Source organism: Phoca vitulina, unplaced genomic scaffold, assembly GCF_004348235.1.
Source record: "Phoca vitulina isolate PV1807 unplaced genomic scaffold, GSC_HSeal_1.0 scaffold95, whole genome shotgun sequence".
NCBI classification, from domain to species: domain Eukaryota; kingdom Metazoa; phylum Chordata; class Mammalia; order Carnivora; family Phocidae; genus Phoca; species Phoca vitulina.
This window is the reverse complement of record NW_022589798.1, coordinates 782446-809087: the sequence shown is the minus strand read 5'-3', so window position 1 is coordinate 809087 and position 26642 is coordinate 782446. Positions and strand designations below refer to the sequence as shown.

At 40.5% G+C, this 26642-nt stretch overlaps 1 protein-coding gene across 3 annotated transcripts in view; it reads right to left on the bottom strand.

The window, feature by feature from the left end:
* ITSN1 (intersectin 1) overlaps positions 1-26642 on the bottom strand; it is a 215823-nt gene that overhangs the window by 114909 nt on the left and 74272 nt on the right. For all 3 annotated transcript variants that reach the window (XM_032396958.1, XM_032396959.1, XM_032396960.1), the window contains exons 5-9: positions 17869-18029; positions 11442-11621; positions 9344-9440; positions 6426-6526; positions 1799-1862 (exon numbers count right to left, since the gene is read on the bottom strand). In XM_032396958.1, the coding sequence (XP_032252849.1) occupies positions 1799-1862; positions 6426-6526; positions 9344-9440; positions 11442-11621; positions 17869-18029 (603 nt within the window). The remainder of the gene's footprint in view (positions 1-1798; positions 1863-6425; positions 6527-9343; positions 9441-11441; positions 11622-17868; positions 18030-26642) is intronic.

Sequence of the window (26642 nt, the reverse complement as noted above, 5' to 3'; positions counted from 1 at the left end):
TGAGCTTTGTATTTTCCAGATGCCAGAATCCTGCCTGTTCTTCCTCATCGTCTCCTCCTTCCCATCCCCCACTACAGCAACTCCCCGGCAAATTCAATTAGAAGGCAGGTGGGATTCTTTTCCCCCCATACTTGCCTAAATAATGGCTGTAAACACTTAATTAAAATATCTTTCTATTGTATAGAAAGGGAATATAATACCATTCTAGTAGGAGAAGACTTAAGTATTTTTTTCAAAGAAGGCAGGTTATAAATGAGATACTGAAGCATTTCAATATACTCTAGTGTCACGAGAACACCTAATAAACTACCAATCAACCTCCATAAATGTTAGATCTCAAGTTTACATTTCAGAAGGTCCTAGGATACTGGTACATACCCAGACTTAAGAGATCTGGATGTGTCATATTAACTGGTCTGTTTATTACCTGGTCTATTATTATTATATTTCAAAGGAAGACCCTTTAATACAAAGCAGAATGAACCAGGATGGGTGAAGGAACTAGAACTAGAGTGTGACCACTTATGAAGCAACCATATCAATGGGCCCTATGGCAAAATCATGAACCTCGATTCATGCAATTAAAGTAATCAAAAGCTATGAAAAATCCTTACAAAATAGGGGCACCTGGGTGGCTCAGTCAGTCAAACCTCTGACTCTTGATTTTGGCTCAGGTCATGATCTCAGCGTTGTGAGATCAAGCCCTGCGATGGGCTCCATGCTGGGTGTGGAGCCTGCTTAGGATTCCCCCTCTCCCTCTGTCCCTCCCTCACCCTCCCTTCCTCCCTAAAAGAAAAAAAAAAAATCACTGCAAAATAGACATTTATGTGCCTTCTGATGAAAGTACACTGCAGTATCTCCGATGTAGTCTTGCCGAAAAAAAAAAAATCAAACTTGAATCTGATGAGTGGTTCTCATGAGTGGGATGATTTTGTACCCCAAGGGACATCTGTCAATACATGGAGACCTTTGATTGTCAAAACGGGAGATGGGGGGTCATGTTACTGGCATCTAGTAGGTGGAGACCAAAGATGCTACTAAACAATCTACAATACACAGAACAGCCCCCCACAATGAAAAATTATCAGGCCCAAAGGGTCAGTCGTGTTGAAGTGTAGAAACATTGCTCTAGACCCAATTACCCATACACAGGAAACCCAGGAATAAATTAACACAAGGAAGCAACCACCAAAAGATAGACTAGAAGAAACTACAGGATAAACAATCTGGGTTTTTCTTCTTTGGGGGGGATCAGAGAACATGGGGGAGTTTACAGAACACTTAAACCAACTGATGCAAAATATAGACTTATTTGCATGATTTGAACAAGTCAACTACAAAAAATTATGAGCCAATCTAACGAATCTGATCACTATCTGATTAACTTAATGATAAGATTTACTATTAAACATTTTTGGTGGACTACTGATAGGACAGTCTTCTTGAAAAAAATCCCTATCTCTTTTGGAAATACAAGCTAAAATATTTGCAGATGAAAACGATATAATCACTGAGATCTGGCTTAAAATAATCGGGAAGGAGGAGGGGAGAACCAGGACTAGTCACAAACTGAGACTTACCATAAACTGTGTGTTAGAGAATTCATTAATCTCTCTGCTTTTGTATTTTTCAAAATCAAAAAGGGGAAAGAGTAAGAGAGGTAATCTTCACAGATCATTGGAACATTAAGCATAATTCCTACATCCCCACCTATAAATATTGGTATTAATCTAAAGACCCATGAAGCCATACCAATTTAAGCCACTTTATACAAACCAAGGAACTTTTTATTCCTTACCATATTGAAGCCAGCTGGGCCTGTGGCAAACTTGATTGCATAAGAATAGTTCTTGCTTGGGGACCTAAACAGAAACCGGGGGAAAAAATATAAAGATGAATCAGCAAATCTTCACTGTCCAGGAAGACCAGTGTTGTGCACATAAAGCACTGTGCAACCTCACGCAATCACAATGCTTTAAACAATATTTGCTATTACCCAAGGGGCTTTTTCAACAGGAAATTAAGCCCCAATGAAAAGGAAAAAACAAAACAAAACAAAGCACACCACAGCATCTGGCACATACTCAATAAATTCTTGTTAAATGGATGGTTAATGAAAAAAGAGTATGTAAAAGATTAGAGTTTCAAAATGTAACCTGCCCTTTTATCCAGATTATCATCTCTATTTGTATCAGGCTTTTATTTACAAAGCTGAAACTTCTTGTCTCTAAACTCAGCATCTTCTGCCACTGTGTGCTGTCTCTACCAGGACCACTATCGGAGAAGATTCAGAGAATCTTAGAGGAGGAAGGACCTTAAGAGAGGACAACTCTTGTAACTGTTTCATACAGGCTTGAAAAAAAAAAAAAAAGGTCTTGTTCAAGGTTGCACAGATAGCTAATATCACAACCATTTCTTATGTTAGCAATAAAGAATGCCTGGAATTCCAACTCTGCTCTCCAAATCACCTCTCGTTTCTTAAAGTACTTGTAAATATCTTCACCTCTGGCATGAAACTGGGCTTAGATATCAGATAAAGTCTACAGTGGGAAATTCTGAGTGTTGAAATAAACCAGTGCTGGGAGAGAGACAACTATGTCTTCTATCCATCACTGACTCTCAAGGTGTGGTCCCAGGACGACTGATGGACCAAGGAATGGAGAGTTGTAGCAATTTGGTTGGGAAGATTGCCATGTATAAATTTTTGCTTTTAGCTATTTCATTTTTCAAATGGCACCTCATCAAAAAAAAAAAAAAAAAAAAAAACCACAAAAGTGGATTTGTTTTTGCAGAGCAAGCAGTAGCAGTTAGGGACCTCTGAGAATCGCCCCCAAAGTGTCAGCACAGGAAGTGCCCAAGAACTTGCCACGAGACTCAGGCAGGCAGTTTCCTCATTAGTTGGACCCAGTTTTCTCATTTCAGATGTCCTTTCCAGATTTACCAGTCTGTGCTCCATCAAATAAGGAACTATAACATGGAGCTTAATATAGCGCTAGCACATAAAAAATGCTAAATTAATGGTAGTTAATATTATAGACAATATTCGAACTTTGATTTACATATAAAATGTGGGCAGAAAAGCACACATGAACATATACATACGTATTTTCACATGTGTACAGGTATACAGCTGAATTTTCCAAACTGAAAATGGTCAAGTAAATCATACCTAGATTATGAAACAGCACCCCAGAAACCCTATCCAGTTCCCCTCTTTTTTTAAGAGAAGGGGAGGTGGGGGGTAGAGAGGGAGTGGGATAGAGAGAATCTGAAGCAGGCTCCACGCCCAGAGCAGAGCCCAATGAAGGACTCCGTCTTACCACCCTGAGATCATGACCTGAGAGTCAGAAGCTAAACCAACTGAGCCACCCAGGCGCCCCAGCTCCAGCTCCCTTCTAATCATCCCCCCGACCAAGTGCTGCCCAACTTCTAACAGCACAGTGTGCCCTTGGTAAGTCCGGCTTATTCTGTTCCACAAACTGTATGCAATTGTAGGACATTAACCCTAACTGTTGTGTGGTATATCATTTTGTGAATATGTAACAATCTATGTATCCATTCTGTTGATGGGCATTCAGATAGTTTTCAGTTTGAGGCTATTATGAACAGCGAACCTTCTAGGTTTTGGCAAACATATGTACACATTCCTGTTGGACGAGTGAGTGTGTGTGTGTGTGTGTGTTGGTGTCTATGTACTGGGAGTCTCTGAGAAGCAATCTTTTTAAAATTAATGTGAAAAGCTCTAGAAGTTCTGTGGTACACTGGAATGAGGAAAGTACACTGATCATTTTGTGTAGTCTCTAATATTGTACTTAGCATGTTGGAACATAAAAACAGAATTAGCCAAACTTTAGTGAATGCTTTAATTGATACTTGTAACAATTCTCTCTACTTCAGAACTACATAAAAGGAAGATAGTATTTCACCTACTACCAATAAAAAGTGTAATAATAAACAAAAAGAACTAGTTCTGGACCTAGATGGGTAGCAGGAGATTTGGATTCCAGTCCTGACTCTTCCTACTCCCTATGACATTAACAAAAGTACTTTCACTCTCTAAGAGTAAGTTCCTTCCTCTCTAAGTGAGGGAAATGATCTGGAACAGCGATTGTTAAGACACAGCCCACAGGCCATATCTGGTCCCCCCTCTGTGTCTGTAAATAAAGTTTTCTTGAAACACCCCCATGCCCATTCACTGGAGCGTGACACATGGCTGCTTTTGAACTAGAATGGCACAGTTGAGTAGCTGTGACAGACAAAATGTAAGCCTAATATGTTTATGGTTTTGTTCTTTATAGAAAAATTTTGTTACCTACCACACTAGAAGACCACAGCTTTTTGCAATTCTAATACTTGACTCTGTACGTCCTAAGACAAGGAGTTGTGAAACATCAAAATAATCACCAACACCTAAGACAGCCTCCTAGCATAATAGAACAGCATAAAATTGAACTCTTGAGTACGGAGAACTATCCTGTGGAAGCCCACATCCATAAAAAAGATATCAGTTTTGGGGTACTGGCTTCTATGGAAACATTATGGGGATAAACAGAAATCCCAAGTTCATAAGCCCTACTATGGGCACCCATGTTTGTGTAGGGAAGCATGCACGGGAAAGACAGAAATAATTAAATGAAGTTAATACTTTATCTCACACAATGCCTATCACTTCAGCTTTTGTGATTAATATAAATAACCAAAGGGCATATTCATCATTTCATAAGGCAAGATTAATAAAATCCCTCTTTGAGGAGAGGCTAGCATTGCTAAGATTGCCAGAATTCTACAGCTACTTACATTATCTTGATTAAAGAATGGGCTCTCTCTATTTTTTAAGACCGTCTCTTTTAAGAGCATATAATAGCATACACATCAAGTTGTGAAGGAATGAGGGGGTACCCACCTAAACAGGTGTATCAGCTAAATTAACCCAGGTAATCACTGGGGTAAAATGTGCCACTGCTAGATTAGCTTCACTTCCCACAGTGGACAAGCTTGGATCACAAGCTCAGAGATTAAGTATGCAGGGAAACATGAGCAAAATCTGCTCTTTCAGGTATATTTCAAATTTTACTGTCTACCTCATATATTAAAAGTTCTAAATATTTAAGTGCTTGCATCATTATCTTTGGGATGAAGACACTGCACTTCATTCATAAAACACAGATCCTACACCAAGAAAGAGGACTGCTACATCAATGTCTCATCTGGATACTATTTTAATTAATTCACAGCAAACACCAACAATGCTTGGAAGAATTGTTCTCAGATTCACTGACAACATAGTTCTGGGTCTGTATGGAGCGCTGGTGTGAAACAGACCATGTCGAATTATACTTAAAACCATACTACTGAATATTCCTTCAGTGCCTGTGTAAGCTGGACTGGTTTCCCACAGTATGTATAAAAATGACAGCGATGTTTTAGCAGAGTGAGCGTGGCATTTAGAAAATTTGTGTATAATTACAATTTGCCCCCTCGGATATAAATATATACTTATTTGAGAAGACTGCTGAGATCTTTTTTTAGGGATAAGGCTCAAGATTAGATCAGACCCTTCCAAATCTCACCCAACGCTGATATTTTTTAACAGGCGAACTTTTCTTTTGTAAGTAAAAACTGCAATTGTTAGGTCAAAGCAGCGCAAAAAAAGATAGTAAGAGTCAGAAATTTAAAATACCTTTCTCCACGTCAGGAAAATTCACTCCTTCTCCTGCCTTCTGTACTGTTAAAGGGCAGTCACATTCTTTCCCTTCTCAATGTTCAGATCAGAGGTATCTATTCTCCTTATTAAAATTACACTTTTCTTTAGAATTCTCTCATCAATTTTGAGAAACGGTTCTGGATAGTACCCTAAAATCCTTTCTACTGATATAGATAACAGAATCTTTTTGTTTTTTCTTTAAATCCATGGAGGTCATATAACTTAACTCTGACCTCTTGTACAAGAAATAATCTAACTAGGTAAAGTGACCTCCAGCTAGTTAGGGGCAGAGGCAGGTTCCAAGCTCCCCAGCCAATTACCTTCACCCTGCAAACTGCCTTAAACACAGGCTCTTTGAGAGACACTTTCAAGTTCAAGTACAAAGCTGGACTTCAGAACCAGCTTGGGTTTCTAGCAGTGTTTCTGTGCCAGTGCTCTGATGGGCATACTAGTGCTGTCCGCTGTGCAGCAGGATCCTGGGTCTATGTTCCATTTACCAAGAAGCACCAGGGTCAAAGCCTGAGGCACTGGAGAAGAAAGTGTAAGCGTGGCGTTATCAGGAGATGAGAACTCAAGATAAGAACGACAATGAAAACCATGTTTCGAAAAAAAGCAAATAGAGAAAGGCATTTGGAGACCATCTACGGTCCAACACGTGGAAGCAATCTGCATTTGGAATCAAAATCATATTTCACTAAATTAATTCTCATTTGTAAAATACCTGTTAAGTGTCCACTCATAGTTTTGTCATGACTATTGAATAACTGTCTGTATTTCAGTCTGGATGACTGAGGGACAGCCCACTCTGCCACGGGAGGGACACTGTGGGGAAAGAGGATGAACAATGAGGAACATATTTAAATTCTTTAACAACAGTAAACTAAGAACTTCCCTAGAAAACAGCTTTAACATTTCATTCACTTTCTAATCACTACTTCTGGATTTTCTGTAATGAGTATTTCTGAATTTTAAGGTTAGAAACATTTCTCTCAAAACAGACACGCTCGTTATTTTTCCAGAATCAAGGGAAAACACAACAGACCAAGTGACTGTTCCCAAGTTACAGATACAATTCATAATTTAAAGGTTCTACAAAACACGGAAAAATCTCCCTGTCACTGAAGTGATACACTAATGCCCAGGCTTTTCCAAACTTCTAGAAGTTTTCTTTCAGCTTAAAAAGCAATACTGATAGCAAACAGATAACTGCCTTTAAAGGTATTCATTCTCTAATATTTATAACTTTCTATTTAGCAAACACATTAACTTCTTAATGAAGGGAAATCACTTCATTCTGGGAAGTTTCAATTCCCACAAATGCTGAGAGAACAGAACCTGTCCAGGGTCATGGTGAATCAGGGGAGCGGTAATGGAAGGAGCTTTGCCTTCTTGCCGGCAATCCAGTGCTGACCTTTCCCTGCCCAAGTGCATCAACTCTGACCCAAGGAAACCGCTACCAGCAGTCAGAGGGGTCTACGCCTCCTTAGTGATCAGGTCTCAGGGTAGTTCCTCACAACTATCACACTGGTACCTACGGCTTATCGGAGCCTGGTGTCTAAATAGGGCAATTTAAACACAACGGCTAAGCTCTCAGTAAAAATGGCATTCCACTTCCAGGACAGATTATAACTAATGTCCCATTTGCAATTTCCTTTGATTTCAACAAAAATATCTACTTCTCATACATAAAAGCAAAATTTTAATCATAAATTAAACCTCTTAGTCATCATTTATATTATACTTAAAAATACACACTTCATAAAGTATAGGAAACAGATCCCAAATACTTGAAAAGTATCTAATTATATTCACCTTTTCAATTATTATAAATTTCTTAGTAAAAAATACTTACCAAGATCGATTCTGCTGTGAGTAATTCTGCAACAACCTTCTCATTTTAAACTAACTAATATTTTGCTGATTCCCACTTTTGCCTACTTGTAAAAGCTAATTATCTTTCTCTTGCACCCCAGGAATATGGGGTGTTGCACACAGAAGCTGCCCCAGATTATACTTATCAAGTCATAGTTTTCTGCTGAGACTTTCCTGAAAATTTAAATGCACGAAAAACTTCACTAACAGGTAACCAAAAACTACATGCCACATTCTAAAAATTTGCCGGAAATTTAAATTATTGAAAAGATGACTACCAAAAAAACCCCCAAACCAGTTGTCTTAATAGCATTAATGTTTGCTAATACTGATTATTTGTTCATTCTTATGTCACACATCAATTTTAAGGCAGGCTTAAAAATCTCTTGTGGAGAGGCACAGAAAACTCAAAACTTCAGCATGGTAAAGGAGAAAGACTAACAAAGAAGGAATTCAGTGTTAGTTTACATCTCAGCTCTGCCTCGCGGTAAAATGCAAACCGTCAGTGAGGATTCTAACCTCTCGGGGTTTTCTTCCTCATTCACAATTCTGAGAGTATCTACTGCAGGTGACTGGGGGCTGAGTGGGATGAATGAGGTGTTTGGCAAATAGATGCTCAACAATATTCCTGAGTCACAGGAGTAAAACCTTAATTGAGTGGAACGCAAATATCTGTATACCACCATTAACTCAAGTTTCCAGAGCAAACTTCCATGGTTAGGAACTCATGCCTTAAAATTAGAAAGAACTCAGTTCAACTCCTGTCTGTCACTTCTGAGTTAGGCTATTTTGGGCAAATTACTAATGTCTCTGAGCTTCCTCCTTATCTACAACATAGAGAGAAGAATCTAGTCATCTTATGGGGAGGATGGTGAGCATTCCAAGAGCTAATGTGCATAAATCAGCATTCGGCGTGGTACTTTTCAGTTTATGAATTTCCTTTAAATCATTTTATAAAGGGTTATAAATTGTTCAATTATATTCAACACGCTCTTCTCTTGAAAGTGGGAAAATGACTTGATTCACTTAGGAAAGGTTTCTAATGAGGACTAAAACAAGAAAAGATGGAAACATTTTCACTTACATCCCCTTTTAACTGCAAAAGTTTGGAGATGGCTTACAAAGAGACTTAACGTTTCCTCTTAGTTCAGCAGTATGCAAGGGGGAAATTAAAGGTAAAAGGAAATAAAAATAAGAAAGATAATATGAAACTAAGATTGGTCAAAATATAAGCAGTAAGGTCGTATCAGCTTTGCCAAAACTGGGCCACATATTTGATCAGTAACGACTGTCCGCTAATCTGAATAATTCATTTCATAAAAGGTGGTTTTAAATAAGGTTTCAGTAACAATCCACACAGATTCCATGAGATTATCTGAGATAGAATAAAAAGAAGGTGGACTGTGGCTCTAATCTTCACCTAAAAAATTTTATACATAAATTCTTAAATGATTAATACAAAATAGTTAATTTTCCCCTCCTACCTGGAGTTCAATTTCAATATTTTTAAACATTAGTAAAACTGGTACCTATTTGTTTTCCTTGCTAAAAAAACAACACCCAAAGCTTTTTGAGGAAATGTCATGTTCTTTATTTATCATCTCTGCAATACATAAGTGATAAAACCTGGTAACATTATCCAGAACTAATTATTGGCGTCCTACAAAACAGAAGATAATAAAGAAGTAGCTAACTCATTTTCAGTTTTAGGAGTTAATCAGATAATGGCTTTAACTCAACTGCCCAATTAAAAACAAGCACACTTACCTAGCCACATCGAATGACTGTGCCTTCTGTAATTTAGTGTTTAATTGTGACCCGGGACCAGATCTACTAAAGGAAGAGCTCTTTGGCAATGTGGCTGCTGTAAAAATAAATAAATGTTGAATAATTTTAATCCTACAAAGAAAAGAAACATTTCCTTACTAACGAAAATGAGAATACACAGTCACCAAACCTGAGGCAGAAATTAGTCTTCCCTTATCACCCAGGACTCAAAAAAGAGTTATTCCCTCCTCGCTCCCTGCCCCTTGCCAAAAAATTTTCCAGATTTACTCATTCATTCCTGCGGAAAATCACCTTCCTAAGTAGAAATGTTTACAGTCCATGGATTTAACTCTTTGTTAAATGTTTCGTATCACATTTTATGGGATCTATACAGATAAGCTAAAGAACAACAGCTTGAATACATAGGATACGGCAGTTCCTTAACTGTGCTGAAAGTATGAGTTCCAGACAGAAGAGCCAGGAAGTCCCAGCCTTGCAGTCCTGGCCACACAACATGGGATGCTAGGGAGGATCAGCAGCTTTTGTGTCTGATTCTCATTTGGGCTGGTGGTTAGCGGTGAGCCAGGGAAAAACTCTGAGCCTCAGCCTCATCCCCCTCATCCCTGCCTACTATCTTGTAACATTTGCCATCAGCCACAAATGAAAGAAGACAGAGCGCATGGATTCACAGATACTACTGGAAAAGCAACTGCAACAACTTTCTCAGCTGTCATTATCTGCGGACATGGTCACAAATGAAAGGTGAAATACATGGGACAAGAAAATCTTTTTAAAAAAAAAAAGGAAAGGAAAAAAGGTGGAACATTTAGATTCTTTGGCAGACAGATCTTGACAGATGTAAGAAACCCAAGAAGCTGGGCAGAGAAATAATGATTCAAATATAATCATTACCCATGGCTAAAACCCAGGCCATCCTCACTACTGAATTACGCAGACACATCCAAAGTACTTAAAAAAAAAAAAAAAAAACTTCCCCCAGGGGCTTCTGGGTGGCTCAGTCAGTTAAGCATCCGACTCTTGGTTTGGGCTCAGGTCATGATCTCGGGGTCGTGGGATCAAGCCCCGAATCAGGCTCCACACTCAGCAGAGTCTGCTTGTGCCTCTCCCTCTGCTCCTCCCTCTGCTCTCTCTCAAATAAATAAAATCTTTTTTTTTTTTAAAGATTTTATTTATTTATTTGACAGAGAGGGAGAGCGAGCGAGCACACAAGCAGGGGGAGCAGCAGAGGGAGAGAGAGAAGCAGGCTTTCCGCTGAGCAGGGAGCCCGATGCGGGGCTCGATCCCAGGACCCTGGGATCGTGACCTGAGCTGAAGGCAGACGCTTAACCCACTGAGCCACCCAGGTGCCCCTAAATAAATAAAATCTGTAAAAAAAAAATACTTCCCACATTGGATAAGAATCTACTAACATTTGTAGACCACATCTACAGTTTATGCTTTCTTTTCATTAACGGGAAAAGACTTTTAAGTCTCAAAATGAAATTAACTACACCAGGAACTTTTTAATCCTTTCCTTCAATGAAGAGCAGGTAATACTCCACCCTTAATGTATCTAGCCATTTAATAAATGTCCTTCTCCCTTCCACCTCATTCACTACACCTCCTCAAAAAAAAAAAAAAAAAAAAAAAGGAATATGCAGTTTTCCTTTTTCTCCCCCCACATAATCCTACTCCTAAGGGAATGGCTTATTTATCAGCAATTCATAGCAGCTGAAGAAAAGTAGTCGCTTACTTATGGAAATAGTAAATGTTCGATTACTACCCAAACTTGACTTGCTCTTGTCAAGCCCTGGAAAGGAAGTTAGGCTCTTGGTTTTAGCTGTTGAGTTGACCTTCGCCCATAATGGTACCAGAGCTCCATCATTTCATTCTCCTTTACTTCTCCCTGGCCTAGCAGAGCCCACTTACTATGTCAGAAAAAAAATGAGATATTAAATTTGCAAAAGGAAGATACTTTCCTCTGGAACCAAATGCCACTCACATATAATCCGAAAGTGAAGACAGAAGATTTAGCTAGAAGGAAGAGTTAAGATACACGTTGTAAAAATTCCGTCTGCGGGTGCATCAGGTCACGTACCAGGATGAGCAAATGCAGGGAGAGGCTGTATGACAGGGGGAGCCCCGTTAGCCAGGGGAGGCACTGCTGCTGTAGGAACAGAAGATACTAGAGGTGGAGACATCCCCACAACTGGAACGGGTCCCATTGGCACTGAAGCGACGGCTGCGAGCGGCGGCATGCCGGCCATACCTCCTATACCTAGGAAGGAAGAATTCCAACAAAACTCACGCGGAATCACTGGTCCACATTCAACGATAATTAAGCCAAGAGTGTTTGAAGAAACAAATCACTTCCCAGTTGTAATACAGTCCCATTTAAAATATAAATTCAGAAAAAAATACATATATAAATTCAGATTAATCATTTTGGTGAATACCAAAAATTACGTCAAGGATCACATCGTAAGGGCACAAGACCCAACTTGAAGAGGGACCTACGGGCCAAAGTTGAGGATCAATAAGAATAGTAACTGTAATGGAATGAGAATTAAATTTACGAATTCATAATGATATTTAAAAACAAACAAAAAAAATCCTAATTGGCCATCATAGGTAATAAATGTATTCTGAAAACTAGTATAAATAAACGAGGAAAAGAAATGAAGCATCCACCCTGCCTTTCCTTTACATACTGAACCTCAGAGTAACCAAACATTTGACAGGGAAGTTTCTCTTTATAGAAGTATTCTAACCAGAGTGAAGAAATGATAGAATGAAATAAATGTTTCCTTCCTTTTTTGTTTCTTTGCCTGAGCTTGTGATACTGTGACATAGTAAGAAATACATATCTGGTCTTGGTCCCCGGTTCCTGGTTCCTGGTTCCTGGTTCCTGGCAGAGCTCCTAAAACCCTTGTGATTTCCTGACTCACAGGAACATCTTTTGTTACAACATTTGGTCTTTGCCCCTGGTTCCTGACACAGGAGCTTCTAAGACCCCTGGAATCTCTGGAGTGGTAAGAGTGTCTTTTTGTATTCGGATAGGGTGACTTGGTGGCTGGGGGCCCCTAAGCAGATGCAGGACAGAAGCTGGTCATGGGCAAGACCACAGCATGGTTAGTGGGGTGCAACTTTCGATCCTATCCCAGCCCCCCCACCTCCACACAGACCTCAGGGGAGGGTAGAGGGGCTGGAGACTGAGCTAATCAATGGCCAAGGAAGGATGTAATCAATCACACCTATGTAATGAAGCTTCCATAAAAACTCCTACACTATAGGGTTTGGAGAACTGCCACGCTGGAAGACACAAGCACATGCTGGGAGGGTGGCACACCTCGACTCCATGGGGACAGAAGCTCTTCCACTCAGGACCCTTTGGGGCCTCGCTCTTATATACCTCTTCATGCGCCTACACATCTGTATGTATCCTTCATTATATCCTTTACAACAAACGTTGAGTTTTGTGAGCTGTTCTAGCAAATTACAGAAAGGGGAAGCAGGGTGTGTGGGAGCCTCTGACTTTGTAGTCAGGTTGGACAGAAGTATGGGTACCCTGGGGACCCAGCGCTTGTGACTCATGTGTGAAGTAAGGGCAGTGTCGTGGGACTGGGCCCTTGCACCCGTGGAATCTGACATTAACTCCAGCAGTTAGTCAGAGTTGAGTTTAATTATAAGATAATAAGTTAGTGTCCAGAGAGTTGGAAAATCGGGTGGCGTGGTTCTTCTGGACACAAAATTCTTGGCTTAGTCTTTCCTTGATAATCCTAAATATGTCACTCCATTTTCTTCTGAGATAAAGCACTGCTGTAGGGAAGTCTGAAGATATTCTAATTTTCTTTCCCTTGTAAGTCATGTGCTTCCTTTTTCTACATACCCAAGTAATTTTTTGTTTTACTAACATTTATCTTAGTGCTGGTTTCTCCAGGCTGATATTCTCGAGCACATGATAATCCTCTTTCAAACACAGTTTCAAATCCTTTATTTCCAGGAAGTTGTCTTCAACTAGTCTTTACCGTTTGTTCTCTTCCCTTGCTTTGGTTCCCTTCTTTAGGGACTCCAACTATATTCAATTTCCTTTGCCTTCAATATTGGTCACTTTTTCTCAAATCCTTATTATCTCTTGTTAATTTTGTTTTCATTCTTGAAATCTTCCTCTTTACACCTTCTGTTTCTCTTGCAATAGCATCTCTTGTGCTGCTTCTAGTTTCGTCTCCATTTCTGAAATGACTTTTTTTTTCTTTCTCCTTCTTTCCTGAGTTCTGGCGCCTTGTTTCCGAGGCTTTAAAATTCTGACTGTGTTGGTCTTCCATGACTTGTGTCATCTTCTTAGTATTTTTTTAGCTTGTTTTGAAATCGCAGGTTACCGGGGCACCATCATTCTTCACAGGGGTGTTATTCAGCTCTTTCTTCTCCTTTTTCTAATAATAACTTTGTGTGGGATTTGACCTTGCCTGATACTTCCTGTAGCTCATTTTTATGTGAGTCTTGCTTCCTGGGATTTCCAGCCTCTATTCTCCACCCCCACGTTGGTCTGGACCTTCTCCTTCTTTCGTGTCTGTGTCGCTGCCCTGCTCAATTTGGATTCCACTCCCAGTCATTTCTCCTCAGTGTGGGGATTTGTCACAAGTGGAAGCCTTGTTGGGCCAGCTTTTAAATAGCTGCTACGAAGATCATCATCCTCTTACCAACTGACTACCTTTCCTGAATGAATATTTTCTAAATATTTCTAAAGAAATGCATCTAACGGAGGCTGTGTTTTGGATACATCTCTCTTGAGTATGCTAAATCTTAATTCCTGAAATTTTCCCACCTCTCCTCAACCATTGGGTTTTCCCTCTCTTCTCTAAAAATGCAGGGGCACTTCCCATCCTAAACACAGCCTTCAGCTGACATGCTCCTCCAGGTTTCTCTCCCCTTCACAGTAAAACTCTCCCCTCTTCTAAGCCTCCAATCAGGCTTTTGTCTCTACCACTCCAATGAAACTGCTTTTCAAGGTCATCTTTGTCAAATCCAATCACTTTTCTGTCCTAGTCTTCCTCAGTCTCTCAGAAGCAGCTCCAACAATAGAATGCTCCCTCCTTGAAAAATGTTTTCTTGGCTATTAGGACACCAACCTCCTCTTGCTTCTTCCCTTTTACTACACCTTTAAATGTCACAGCATGGCAAGGCTTGGTCCCAGGTCTTCTGCCTGCTTTAGCTACACATTCTAAGTATTTCATCCAGCCCCAGGGCTTTCAATGCTATCTATATTCAAATTCTCCCAGAGCTGATGGATCCCTCCTCTGAGATCCAGACCCATGGATTCATCTGCCTCCTTGGAAATCCACTAAACCTCTCACACTTAACAAGACCAAAACCTGATTTACTTTTCCTCCAAAAATCCCTGCTGAGTGGGGAGCCTGCTTCTCCCTCTCCCTCTGCCTGCCTCTCTGCCTACTTGTGTTCTCTCTCTCTGTCAAATAAATAAATAAAATCTTAAAAAAAAAAAGGAATTACTCTGTGTGTAATATTCTTACCTCCACTGAAGGAAGAAGATACCAGGCACACTCACAGAATTTCCTGGAATACAGCTGGCTGCCCTTGGGGAAGTCACACTATCACTCACTACATCCCCTCTCCTCTCAACAGAGGAAAGTTGAAGAAAATGGTTGCTCAACCCCCAGCTAGCCTTAATTCCACGTGTTAACATGTGCCTCAGCTCCCATGCAGACCACAAACCGTGGAACAGTGACGCTCCATGCCACCCATATGGTTTGGTGAGAATGAAGGTGGGAAGAGAGAAGGTAGTAAGGAAACCAAGAGCCTTTGAAAAACTGTATGTCTGGACAGGCTCTATCTCCCTCTTTAGGAATATGCAAACTGTTCACCTTCTTGGAATCTTGGTTCTCTCATTCATGTAAGAGGGCTAATAATTTCTGCGGATTTTAGGGTTATTGTTGTGACCAAATAAAATATGATTCGTGAAGGTATAAGATGTCAAACGGCCAGGAAATGCATGGTCAGGGAATTTTTACTATTAACTAGAAAGTAATGATCCTGGTAACAAATGATTTTCTTCTCAAGTAGCCACATAAGAAGTGTAAAAAAAAAAAAATCATCTTGGGTTGAGCTGAGAGGTGGTAACTAGAAATACTAGCAAAGGTCAGATGTTTGAGCAAAGCTAAGCAAACCTGGTTAGGACACAATGTACTTTTAAGTTCTCTCATGTTCGGATATTGTCTGGTGATTAGCCTCTTGAAAATAATTTACTGAGGATGTCAATGTGACGAAAAGGAGGGGGGAGGAAAGGCAGTGGAGAAGCCCCACAGAGGAGCTCGGGACTGACTGGCAGAATGGCGGCTCAGAAATCCCAGGTTCCCTTGGAGGCAGGGGCAGCTCACTTAAGCAGCAGTAAAACCCCCTGGGGCAAGCGAGGCTGCAACCTCATGGAAATAAATCAGCAGTCGACTCTAGAGCGGAAAGTGCTGCTGCAGAATGGAATAAGAGAAGACATATTAAATGTTAGGGGAAGAATCTCTGACCCCCCGGGTTTGAGGGGAAAAGAGGAAATGGGATGCCTCTGGTTATTTGACTCTCTGTCCCCCCTGAGGTATCTTTTTGCAGCACCGGAAGGGAAGCCAAAAGAAAACCCAATACCCTTTAGCTGTTTTATTTTTATTTTTTTTTTTTTTTAAGATTTTATTTATTTATTTGAGAGAGGGAGAATGAGAGACAGAGAGCACGAGAGGGAAGAGGGTCAGAGGGAGAAGCAGACCCCCCGCTGAGCGGGGAGCCCGATGTGGGACTCGATCCCGGGACTCCAGGATCATATCCTGGGCCGAAGGCAGTCGCTTAACCAACTGAGCCACCCAGGCGCCCCCCTTTAGCTGTTTTAACCCATGGGTCCTGACCAAAGGTTGGCTACAGGGACCTTCAGGGAGTCAGAGCCACCTGCACTTAAATAAGCTGGCTAACTAAGGACTGAGGGCTGTGAACACACGATGGACAAGGCCGACAAGGGCCCTGGTCACGTGGAACGGTCTGTATGTACTCCTCACCTCTGCTCTTCCTAGCCTTTGCTCATGTGTGATCTCCTGAGTTTCTTTCTTTCTCTTGGATCACGATCCTTCTTGCCTGAACCCAAACCTGCACCCTTCCCTTTATGACCACAAGTCTTGTGGCTAAACCTCACCAAAAGAAAGGCAATGCATAGTTTTTAACTATAAATCTATTAAGTAAAACTACAGCATTTATTTATCTCAGCTTATCATTAATTATATCAGAGACAACCTCCCTTACTCTTGACTGCCCCCTCCCAAACCTACTTCATATCACATGTCATCAGATCTATCAGGAGGAAGGGAAACTCTAGCCACAATTTCTGTGTTTTGTTAAAACCGTCTAAGAATTTTCTGATGAATCAGATATTAGATCTGATTACTGTAATCTTTAAATCAACCTAAATCATTAAAGTCTAGGGTGAGAACAGAGAAGAAATCAGAACTCTTGGTGACCTTAGTCAATTAATTACTGATTACTTTTTAAGAAAAATATCTGGCTAAAAGGTATCTTTTTACCGAATTGTGTTTTAAACTGAGATACCATTTATTTTGTCCTGCTTCATTTTGTTCCAAGAAAGCATTTAATGTAGCCAGTTGTCTCAATACTATGAATTTTAAAAATATGTTGCTAGATACCATTATCCAGAGGAGCTGTGTAGGCGCAGGGGAAAACAGAGGCTATGCAAAGAGAAAGCCCAAGGGAAGCATAGGGCATTGTGAAGGGTCAAGGACGCAGTAAAAGCAATGAAAAGACCCAAGATGCAGTAGCAGACTGCAAGTGTATTCCTTTTACCCTGACCGTCTGGACCTTTGCTTTCATTCTGATTACTAGCATCTGTTAAAAAGAAAACCACAGGACCCAAATGGGGTCACTCGGGCCAAGTCACCAAACCTGGGGCTTAATACCCAAGCTAACGGCAGAGTCAACCTCCCCCAGCAACACTGCCTTAAGCAGTCGGTCAGGAATTTTCAGATCAGCACCAGGGAGGTCATCTGTCCCAGGGGCCCTCTCCATCGCCCAAAGGAAGACGAGGTAATTGACCTGATAAAACCCCCTGGCCTTCCACTCCAGGGAAAGTGATCTTGCCAGGTACAATCCTTTCTTTTCTTTTGCTAACAACTTTCTTGCCCCACCCTCCTCCCTGTAAAAACCTTCCATTTCAGACAACTGTGAGCTCCTCTCTACTTGCTCCAAGGGATGCTGCCCGATTCAGGAACCACTTAGTAAAGTCAATTACAACTTCAAATTTACTCAGGTGAACTTTTGCTCTTTAACACATGCTAGGGTTCGAATGTGAACATGGTCTTCTCCTCCAGCATTATCCGCCTGCAGAGGACCAGGACCATCATTTTTTGGACAGAACTGCCTCCTAGAGTATCACAAGGCTACAAACTGCAGAGGGGAAAAGGGGAAAAATTATTTTTAAGATCTACAAAGAAATATAGGAACCAAGTCCTTTTCAGACTTACCAAAGGCTGGTGCACTAGAAATAGCAACGGGCTGCTGTTTCATGACAGGGGGAAGTGCAGAAGGGAGCTGATATCCTTGCAGCTTGAGTTTGATGAGTTTCATAGCTATGGAAAACTCCACTTGATCCATTCGTCCATCATTGTTCATATCAGCTAGTGCCCTGCAAACCAACATCGAGGGCGTGGAATGACTCTGACCATAAAAGAAACTTTCCTAAACCACCCTTCCCACCCACGCTTGTCAGCCCTGGGGCAAACAGAAGAGAAGAAAACCAAACAGACCAAACCAAACCAAAACTTGTTTACCAAGCTATAGGGAGTAACCTGGGAATACTGACAAGGTTTTGTATAAAAGTAAAATACTTTCTATTGTGTTATTCTTTACTTATAGGATACACGAAGTAATTTTTAGTCTGAATGCCAGGATATGTACTTTGGATATCAAATGGGATTCTTTCTGAGGTGGGGAAAAATGTTCTAAAGCCGGATAGTGGCCATGACTGCATGGCTCTGTGAACACACTAAAAACCAGTGAATTAGACATTTAAAAAGGGTGAATTTTATTGTGTGAATTATGTCACAATAAAGATGTTAGGGAAAGGGGCACCTGGCTGGCTCAGGGTCAGGAGTTCAAGCCCCATGTTTCCCCTAAAAAGTTATTAGGGGGAAAGGGTAGGAAAAGAGAGTTTATTTCTATGGATACTTGACTAGACAGCACCAACTCCTCTGTGGGGTTCCACGAACCTCACCATGGAGACTATGCTACGATATAGTTCTACTACCTTTAAAGATGTGAACATTAATTAAATGAGCTTACCCATGTAAAAATGGTACTCAGGCATAAATGATCAAGTATAACTTGCAATGAGTGTTTTCTTCCCCAGGTTTTAATTTTTATTTTTTCTTTCTTTCCTTTCTTTCTTTTTTTTTTTTAACTGAAGTAGATTTGACAATGTTATGTTAGTTTCAGGTGCAATGAGCTTTAAGCATAGTCTCTCAAAGAAACTTAATAAGCAAAAGAAAAGGTTTTTACAAGTGGAAATGACTTTATGCAAACTACAACTGTGCATATTCACAATTAACCTCTTTTTACGACTGAGCCACCCAGGTGTCCCTCCCACAATTAACCTCTTTTTTAATTTTTTTCTTTCTTTTTTTTTTTTTTTAATTTTATTTATTTGACAGGGAGACAGAGAGAGAGGGAACACAAGCAGGAGGAGTAGGAGAGGGAGAAGCAGGCTTCCAGCTGAGCAGGGAGCCTGATGCGGGGCTCGATCCCAGGATGCTGGGATCATGACCTGAGCTGAAGGCAGACGCTTAACCTGAGCCACCCAGGCGCCCCCTTTTTTAATTTTTTTAATTAACATGTATTGTTTCAGGGGTACAGGTCTGTGATTCATCAGTCTTACACAAAACCCAGTGCTCACCACAACACACACCCTCCCCAGTGTCCATCACCTGGCCACCCCCCTCCCCTCCAGCAGCCCTCACTTTGTTTCCTAAGATTAGGAGTCTCCTATGGTTTGTCTCCCTCTCTGGTTTTGTTTTGTTTCATTTTTCAACTCTTCTGCATGAAAAATGTTCATCCCTTGGGGCGCCTGGGTGGCTCAGTCAGTTAAGTGTCTGCCTTTGGCTCAAGTCATGAAACCAGGGCCCTGAGATCAAGCGTCACACTGGGCTCCCTGCTCAGCAGGAAGCCTGCTTCTCCCTCTCCTCCCTGTTCATGCTCTCTCTCGCTATCTCTGTCTCTCTCTCTCAAATAAATAAATAAAATCTTAAAAAAAAATGTTCATCCAGATTTCATTTTTTAGTCTAGATATTAAAAATGTTAAAATGATTTTTTTTAAACCGATCTCCTTTATTTGAAACAACAAGTGATAAGACCAGCTACTCCAATTAAATTACCATGACTAGCCATCTTTTAAATGAGCCATATCTAGGTAGTGTCCAAAAAAGACAATTAAGTTTGATAGAAAATTATCCTATATTGCCGGAGTTAACTCAAGGAAAGAAAACATAAAACACAATGAAAAGCATGACATACAACAAATATTAAAAATCTCTATAAGTTGTAAGAGTCAACACTATTCTTTTAAAAAGTAAAAAAAAGGGGCGCCTAGGTGGCTCAGTCGGTTAAGCACCTGCCTTCAGCTCAGATCATGATCCCAGGGTCCTGGGATCAAGCACCAAGGCATTCTCCCTCTCCCTCTGCCTCTGCCTGACACTCCCCCCTACTTGTGCTCTCTCTGTCAAATAAATAAACAAATAAAATCTTAAAAAAAAAAAAAAAGGTAAGAAAAAGTCATCAAGTGGGAGATGGGCTACAGAAACCACATTTGTGCCTCAGGTAGGTGCAGACCTCGGCTCTCCTGCAGTCAATGATCCCCTTTGGCAAACCCCACCAGTGGAGTCCAAATTCCATTCACCAATAAGTGAGCCTGAGGGTCATTCCGCATATGGACCTTGGTCACTTGAATTCGTACATGAACTGCTCATTCACATCCTTTGTTAATAAGTTTTCTGAGGACTACGTGTCTTTTTCTTGTCAGTTTATAAAAGATCATTGTATGTTATATATCCACTGTTTATCTGTCAATTGTTGATTTTTTAAAATTTATCATTGGTCCGTTTGTGTATAATATCTTAACTGTAAGAAATTCTACATTTTTATACCATATGATTTCGCTTACACGTGGAATCCAAAAAAACAAAACGAACAAACAAAATGGAAACAGACTCATAAATGTCAAGGCACTGTTACACACTTGAAATTAATATAATACAACTTTTATTAACTAATCCAGCCTCTTCTCACGGAACTAAAAAATACTTTTGCTGTATATTATGTTCATGTGAAGTGATACCTATTTCTGGATTATCTACTCTGAACAATTCCCAGTTCAATAAGACAGTGATCTGATCATACTGACTCCATGGTACAGTCTAGTATCTGGCAAGACTTTTCTTTTCTTGGGGCGCCTGGGTGGCTCAGTCGGTTAAGCGTCTGACTCTTGATTTTGGCTCAGGTCATGATCTCAGAGTCCTGAGATGACACGTCATGTCGGCTCCCTGCTCAGTGCGGAGTCTGCTTGTCCTTCTCCCTCTGCTCCTCCCCCCACTCGCTCTCTCACTCTCTGTCTCTCTCAAATAAATAAATAAATAAAATCTAAAAAATAACTTATTTTCTTAAATTTTGTTCAGCTATTCACAGATGTTAGTTTTCTTCCCTATGAATTTTTAAAGATCATTTATCTATTCTACAAACAACCCTACTGGGATCCAAGCTGCAATTGCATTAAAGAGCCCACCAAAGACAATAGTATGTCTGTCTATCTGTTCAAATTTACAAATATTTCCTTTAATAAGATTAGATAACTTTGGGGGCACCTGGGTGGCTAAGTCGCTTAAGAGTCGGTTAAGCACCAGACTCTTGATTTCGTCTCAGGTCGCGATCTCAGGGTCATGGGATCAAGCCCCCATGTGGGGCTCCCCACTTAGCAGGGAGTCTGCTTGAGATTCTCTCTCTCAATCTCCTTCTGTCCCTGCCACCCCACTCTCTCTCTTTCTCTAAAATAAATGAAAAATAAATCTGTTTTTAAGAAGGATTGATCACTTTTTTTACGTAAGTACTTTTCTTTTTTTAATTTTTTAAAAGATTTTATTTTATTGATTGATTGAGAGATAGAGAGAGAAAGAGAATGCAAACAGGGGACGGGGCAGAGACAGAAGGAGAGCAGGCTCCACACTGAGCCCGGAGCCCGATGTAGGGCTCAATCCCATGACCCTGAGATCATGAACTGATCTGAAATCAAGAGTCGGACGCTTATAACCGACCGAGCCACCCAGGCACCCCAGTCACTTTTCTTATTAAATGTATTCTTGGGAGTTTTATCATTTCCATCACTATTTTATTTTATTTTTTTATTTTTTTTTCCATCACTATTTTAAATGGAACATTTCCCCGTTTCCGTATTTCGGTGCTTACTTCCAGCATAGAGAAAAATTTGCTTTTAACAATCATTTATGCTATATTCAGCTATCTCACCAAACTTCTATAAATATTATTCTTTTAACCTAAAATCTCTTAAGTTTGTTAAATATATTATTACATAACTAGCAAAAAAGAGTTAACTTTCGTTTCCATTATTTATACATTTCCTCTTTTTTATTGGTCTTACTGCCTCTAAGACATCATTGAATGTGTGAGCATCCTGCTAAGTTCTGGATTTCAATGAAAGGGCTGCAGTGTTTCACTGTTTAGAGTAACATTTGGTAGTGATCTTTAGAAAGTAACCTAACATATTTAAAAAGTTTCCTTTCTACATATTAGAAATGGTTACTCTATATATATATATATTTTTTTTTTTTTTAATCAAATGCCTACTCAGCATCTGCTGATCTGATCACACTTCCTTTTATTTGTTGCTATAATATTAAGAGAATGCCTTGATTCTGAACCAAACTTGCATCCCTGGCATAAACTCAAGTTGGTCATAATTTTGAATATATTGTGGAATTCTATTTGCTAAGATTTTGTTTTGATTTTTGTATCTATATTCATAATTGAGACTGGTCTCTGGTTGTTTTATTTTTGTAACTATCTTTCAGGTTTTATAAAGGAAGTTAAATAAGTAAAACGAGAGGTCAACTTTCCTTCTTTTCCTAAGTTTTTCTAAAAAGATATTCAGCTGTATCAGATGGTTCTCAGGAAAGAAAAAACTTGCCAACAATCAACATCAACATGCATACTTAAAAAAAAAAAAAAATCAAGCAGAGAGATTCTCACTCCCTATTCCCAACATCACAGCCCCCCCAAAACATATTTTCTAATGAGAAACAAATATCCAATGTGGGATAATGACTAGTTGGGGGAGAAGAGACTTGCTAGTACCATAAGAGTTTAATTAGAACAATTTCATGTCTCTAAAAACCTTCCACTGAAGTGCCTCAGTGGGAGAGGAGATGAGACATATAATTCTCAAGTTCCAGGTGCTTGACTTTAAGCCACCCACCACAATCCCACATCTTCTCTGAAAATTTTGCGTGATCTTTCTTAAAACCTGTTTCCCTCAACTAACAGAACATTAAGTGTTGGGACTCATTGATAGTGGTAACTCAAAGGACTTTATGCAAATACAGTAGTTACTGCTACAAAGCTCAGCTTTCTCCCCACTCCCCTCTCCCAGTGAAAAAGCTGGAACTCTGGAAGAGCTGAAATTCTATTTCTCTAGGTTTCTCTGCAAAAAAAAACCTCAGCTCTGCCATCCACTTTCATCTCCCATCTATAGTTTACTCATGTCTAATAATCCCCCTGAAAGATGAACTAAAAGGCTAGGAATCCTAAAATTAAATTCACAAAACTTCCAAAGTAAAAAAATACATATGCAAAAAACAAGCTTAAGTCAAACAATTACTGTATATGACTCTTAAAAACGAACTAATCTTAAATACATAGCACACATACATAGCAACAGGCAGGGCTGAAATGAGAAGGGGACCACAGGGATGCCAAAATCTTAAGGGACAAATAAACCATGTATCCCTCTCATGCACTTTAGGTTACAACTCCAAATGAAGGGAAATCTGGCAACATCTACAGAACTACCTATGCATTTACTCTTTGACCTAGCAAATCCATTCATAGGAATTTACCCTGAAGATACACCAACAATATAAAAATGTTTATGATTTAGTTCATTCATTGCTACATTATTCGAAATAACTGGAACACGCACACACACAGGAGACTGGCTGAATATACTAAGGTGTATTTTCTACAATGAGTACTATGTAACTGTAGGAAAAAAAGAGAGAAAGAAAGACATCTCTATGGAATGATACCAGTGATTTCCAGAATGTGGTAAGTGAGAAAAGCAAAGAACACAGGAACATTTAAAGGTGGTAACCTTTAAATAAGAAGGAAGAGGAAATAATTAAAATTTAGATACACACACATGATATATTATGAAGCTGTTTTTTCCACAAAAATAAACAAAGATGATAAGAAACTAATTCAGTAGATGAGCAGAGGGACGAAGTGATATATATATATATATAGAATACAGAGTTACAGACTGAAGATACAGTCTCTCTGCATTCCTTTTGGTACAGTGTTGGCTTTTGGAACCTTGTTAATGTATGACGTATTCAGAAATAAAATTAAGTCCACAAACAAAGGAGATCCCTAAACTGAATAAAAACAAAAACAGATCAACCCAACCCTATTTTAAGTAAATCGCATACCCAAAGAGGAGGAGTAACAGAGGACTTCACGTATCCTCAGTCTATAACCAACAAGAAGTATGAAGTACTTCTGAACTCCAGGGACTGTTTGGGCAGCAGACCTGAGTGTGGCAATGCTGAAGGTACTCTTTATTCTAAGACTAAAGGACAAGACCAGCCTCCGCTCACGCACCTCATTCCCTGCGCCGGAGCTGAAAGCCTGTGGGTCCTTAGGGCCCATCTCACCCACAGAGGATGCTCACGGATACCCACCTCTCACTGTGCAGATCAATCCAGCCTACTCGCTCATTCATTCATTTGATTTTTTATTCAGCCAACAAATAATTCTTGAGGGCGGAACCTACTAAAGTCTAGGCCCTTTCTAGGAATTGGAGTTAGTACTGTGAAAAAGACAGGAGAAGGTTCCTGCCCTCACAGAGCTGATATCTTAGGACAAGCAGACACTAAATGAGAAAACTAATCAAATTCTTCCCCGTGATGTTAGTGCTGTTCAGAAATAAAACGAGGTAGTGGGAAAGAGAAGACGGTGGGTAGGAGCAGGTGGGCAGACGAACTACTCTAGATGAGTGGTCAGGAAGTACTTCTCTACGAGAAGAGTACTCAGCCAGCCAGCTGTGTGAGGATCTCGAAGAACCGCATTACAGATTACAACAAGAGGAAATAACAAGCGCAATGCCCCAGAGGCAAGGAGGAGCCTGGCCCATATCAACAGAGAAAAGGTCAGATGAAAAAAGGCCAGAGCCAGCTCCAGTTGGGAGCCTAGACAGGACTTTTGGGTTTTCTTCTCAATGGGGAGTTTAAAATGGATTTACTTTTTCCAAAGACAGTGTGGGCGCTGTATTGAGAATGAAATCTAAAGGGGCAAGTGTGAGAAAGACTCCAGGAGAAATGCTGACCGGTGGGCCCAGGTGGGATGACAAATGAGGACAGTAGCAACGGAGACAGAAAGAAATGGCCAAATGGGGGGAAAGTCTGTAAATGGAACCAAAGGAATGCGCTGATGGACTGAATGTGTAGGGTGAGGAAAAAAGAGGAGACAAGCGTGGCCCCAGCAGCCAGACAGATGGCTCGATTCCGTGAACTGAGGACAGAGGGGATGAGGGATGCAGAAGCGGGGAACAAGAGTCCAGGATGCCTTTCTTTCTTTCTTTCTTTCTTTTTTTTTTTTTTTTGGTGAGTTTGGCAAATTGATCTTGTTGAGGGCTGAAGGTTCCTTTGACATATACACAGAAGTGTCCTAAGGAACTAGTTGTTACACAGCTGTCGGCCCTGCCTCCACGCCCCGCCCTTGAACAGACCACCAAGCTGTTCTCGTATTTGCGATCATATCTCTGGCTCCTGCCTTCTCTCTCAGGGCCCACACCCAGATGGGCCTCCCTTCCCCTCATTTCTCGCCTCAGAAGCCTCCAATCTCCATTTCTGTGGCCCCTCCTGCCTCTGATGCCAAAGCCTTCTTGATTCAGCCTCTTTATTTCCTGGACCATCAAGGCTCCTGTCCATCCCCCTCTGCTTTCTTCTCTTCCCTCTGCACACTAGGCCAAGGTTGGAACAACTTTAAGTATCCGAAATTGCCAAAAGAATACAAGATATTTGCCAGTTTCCTTCCAGTTCCTTATTAGCAAGACAATTTCTAGGAAGCTATACCATCTTTGGCCACTGTTCTACTTTGGCATTACACACATGGACTTGACTCCATCCTCTGAGAATTCAGGTTTTCTTGTATTATTAATTGGAAATTGGACTGGAAAGATAAGTAGCCCCAAAGTATCAGTAGGTTACAGTTTAAAAGTTCACAAACTAGGGGAGCCTGGGTGGATTAGTTGGTTAAGAGTCCGACTCGTGATCTCTGTGTTGTGAGTTCAAGCCCTGCAATGGGCTCCCTGCTGGGCATGGAGCCTACTTAAAAAAATAGATAGGGCGCCTGGGTGGCTCAGTCGTTAAGCGTCTGCCCTCGGCTCAGGTCATGATCCCAGGGTCCCGGGATCGAGTCCCACATCGGGCTCCCTGCTCGGCAAGAAGCCTGCTTCTCCCTCTCCCACTCCCCCTGCTTGTGTTCCTGCTCTCACTATCTCTCTCTGTCAAATAAATAAAATCTTTAAAAAAAAAAGATAAATAAGGGCGCCTGGGTGGCTCAGATGGTTAAGCGTCTGCCTTCAGCTCAGGTCATGATCCCAGGGTCCTGGGATCGAGTCCCACATCGGGCTCCCTGCTCCTTGGGAGCCTGTTTCTCTCTCCCTCTCTCTCTCTCTCTCTCTGTCTCTCATGAATAAATAAAATCTTTAAAAAAAAATTTAAAAAATAGATAAATAAATGAACGAACGAATAAATAAATAAATGTTCACAAACTAGTTAACTGGAATATAGTTTCTACCTGGAACACAAATTGTACAGGTGTGTAACACAGATTCCCCAGGAGTCCGTATCACTCATGTATTCACACTGAGGCCCACAGCAGAGATTAATGCCCAGAGAGAGAGAGACTATTATAGTTTCTTTTTTTTTTTTTTTAAAGATTTTATTTATTTATTTGA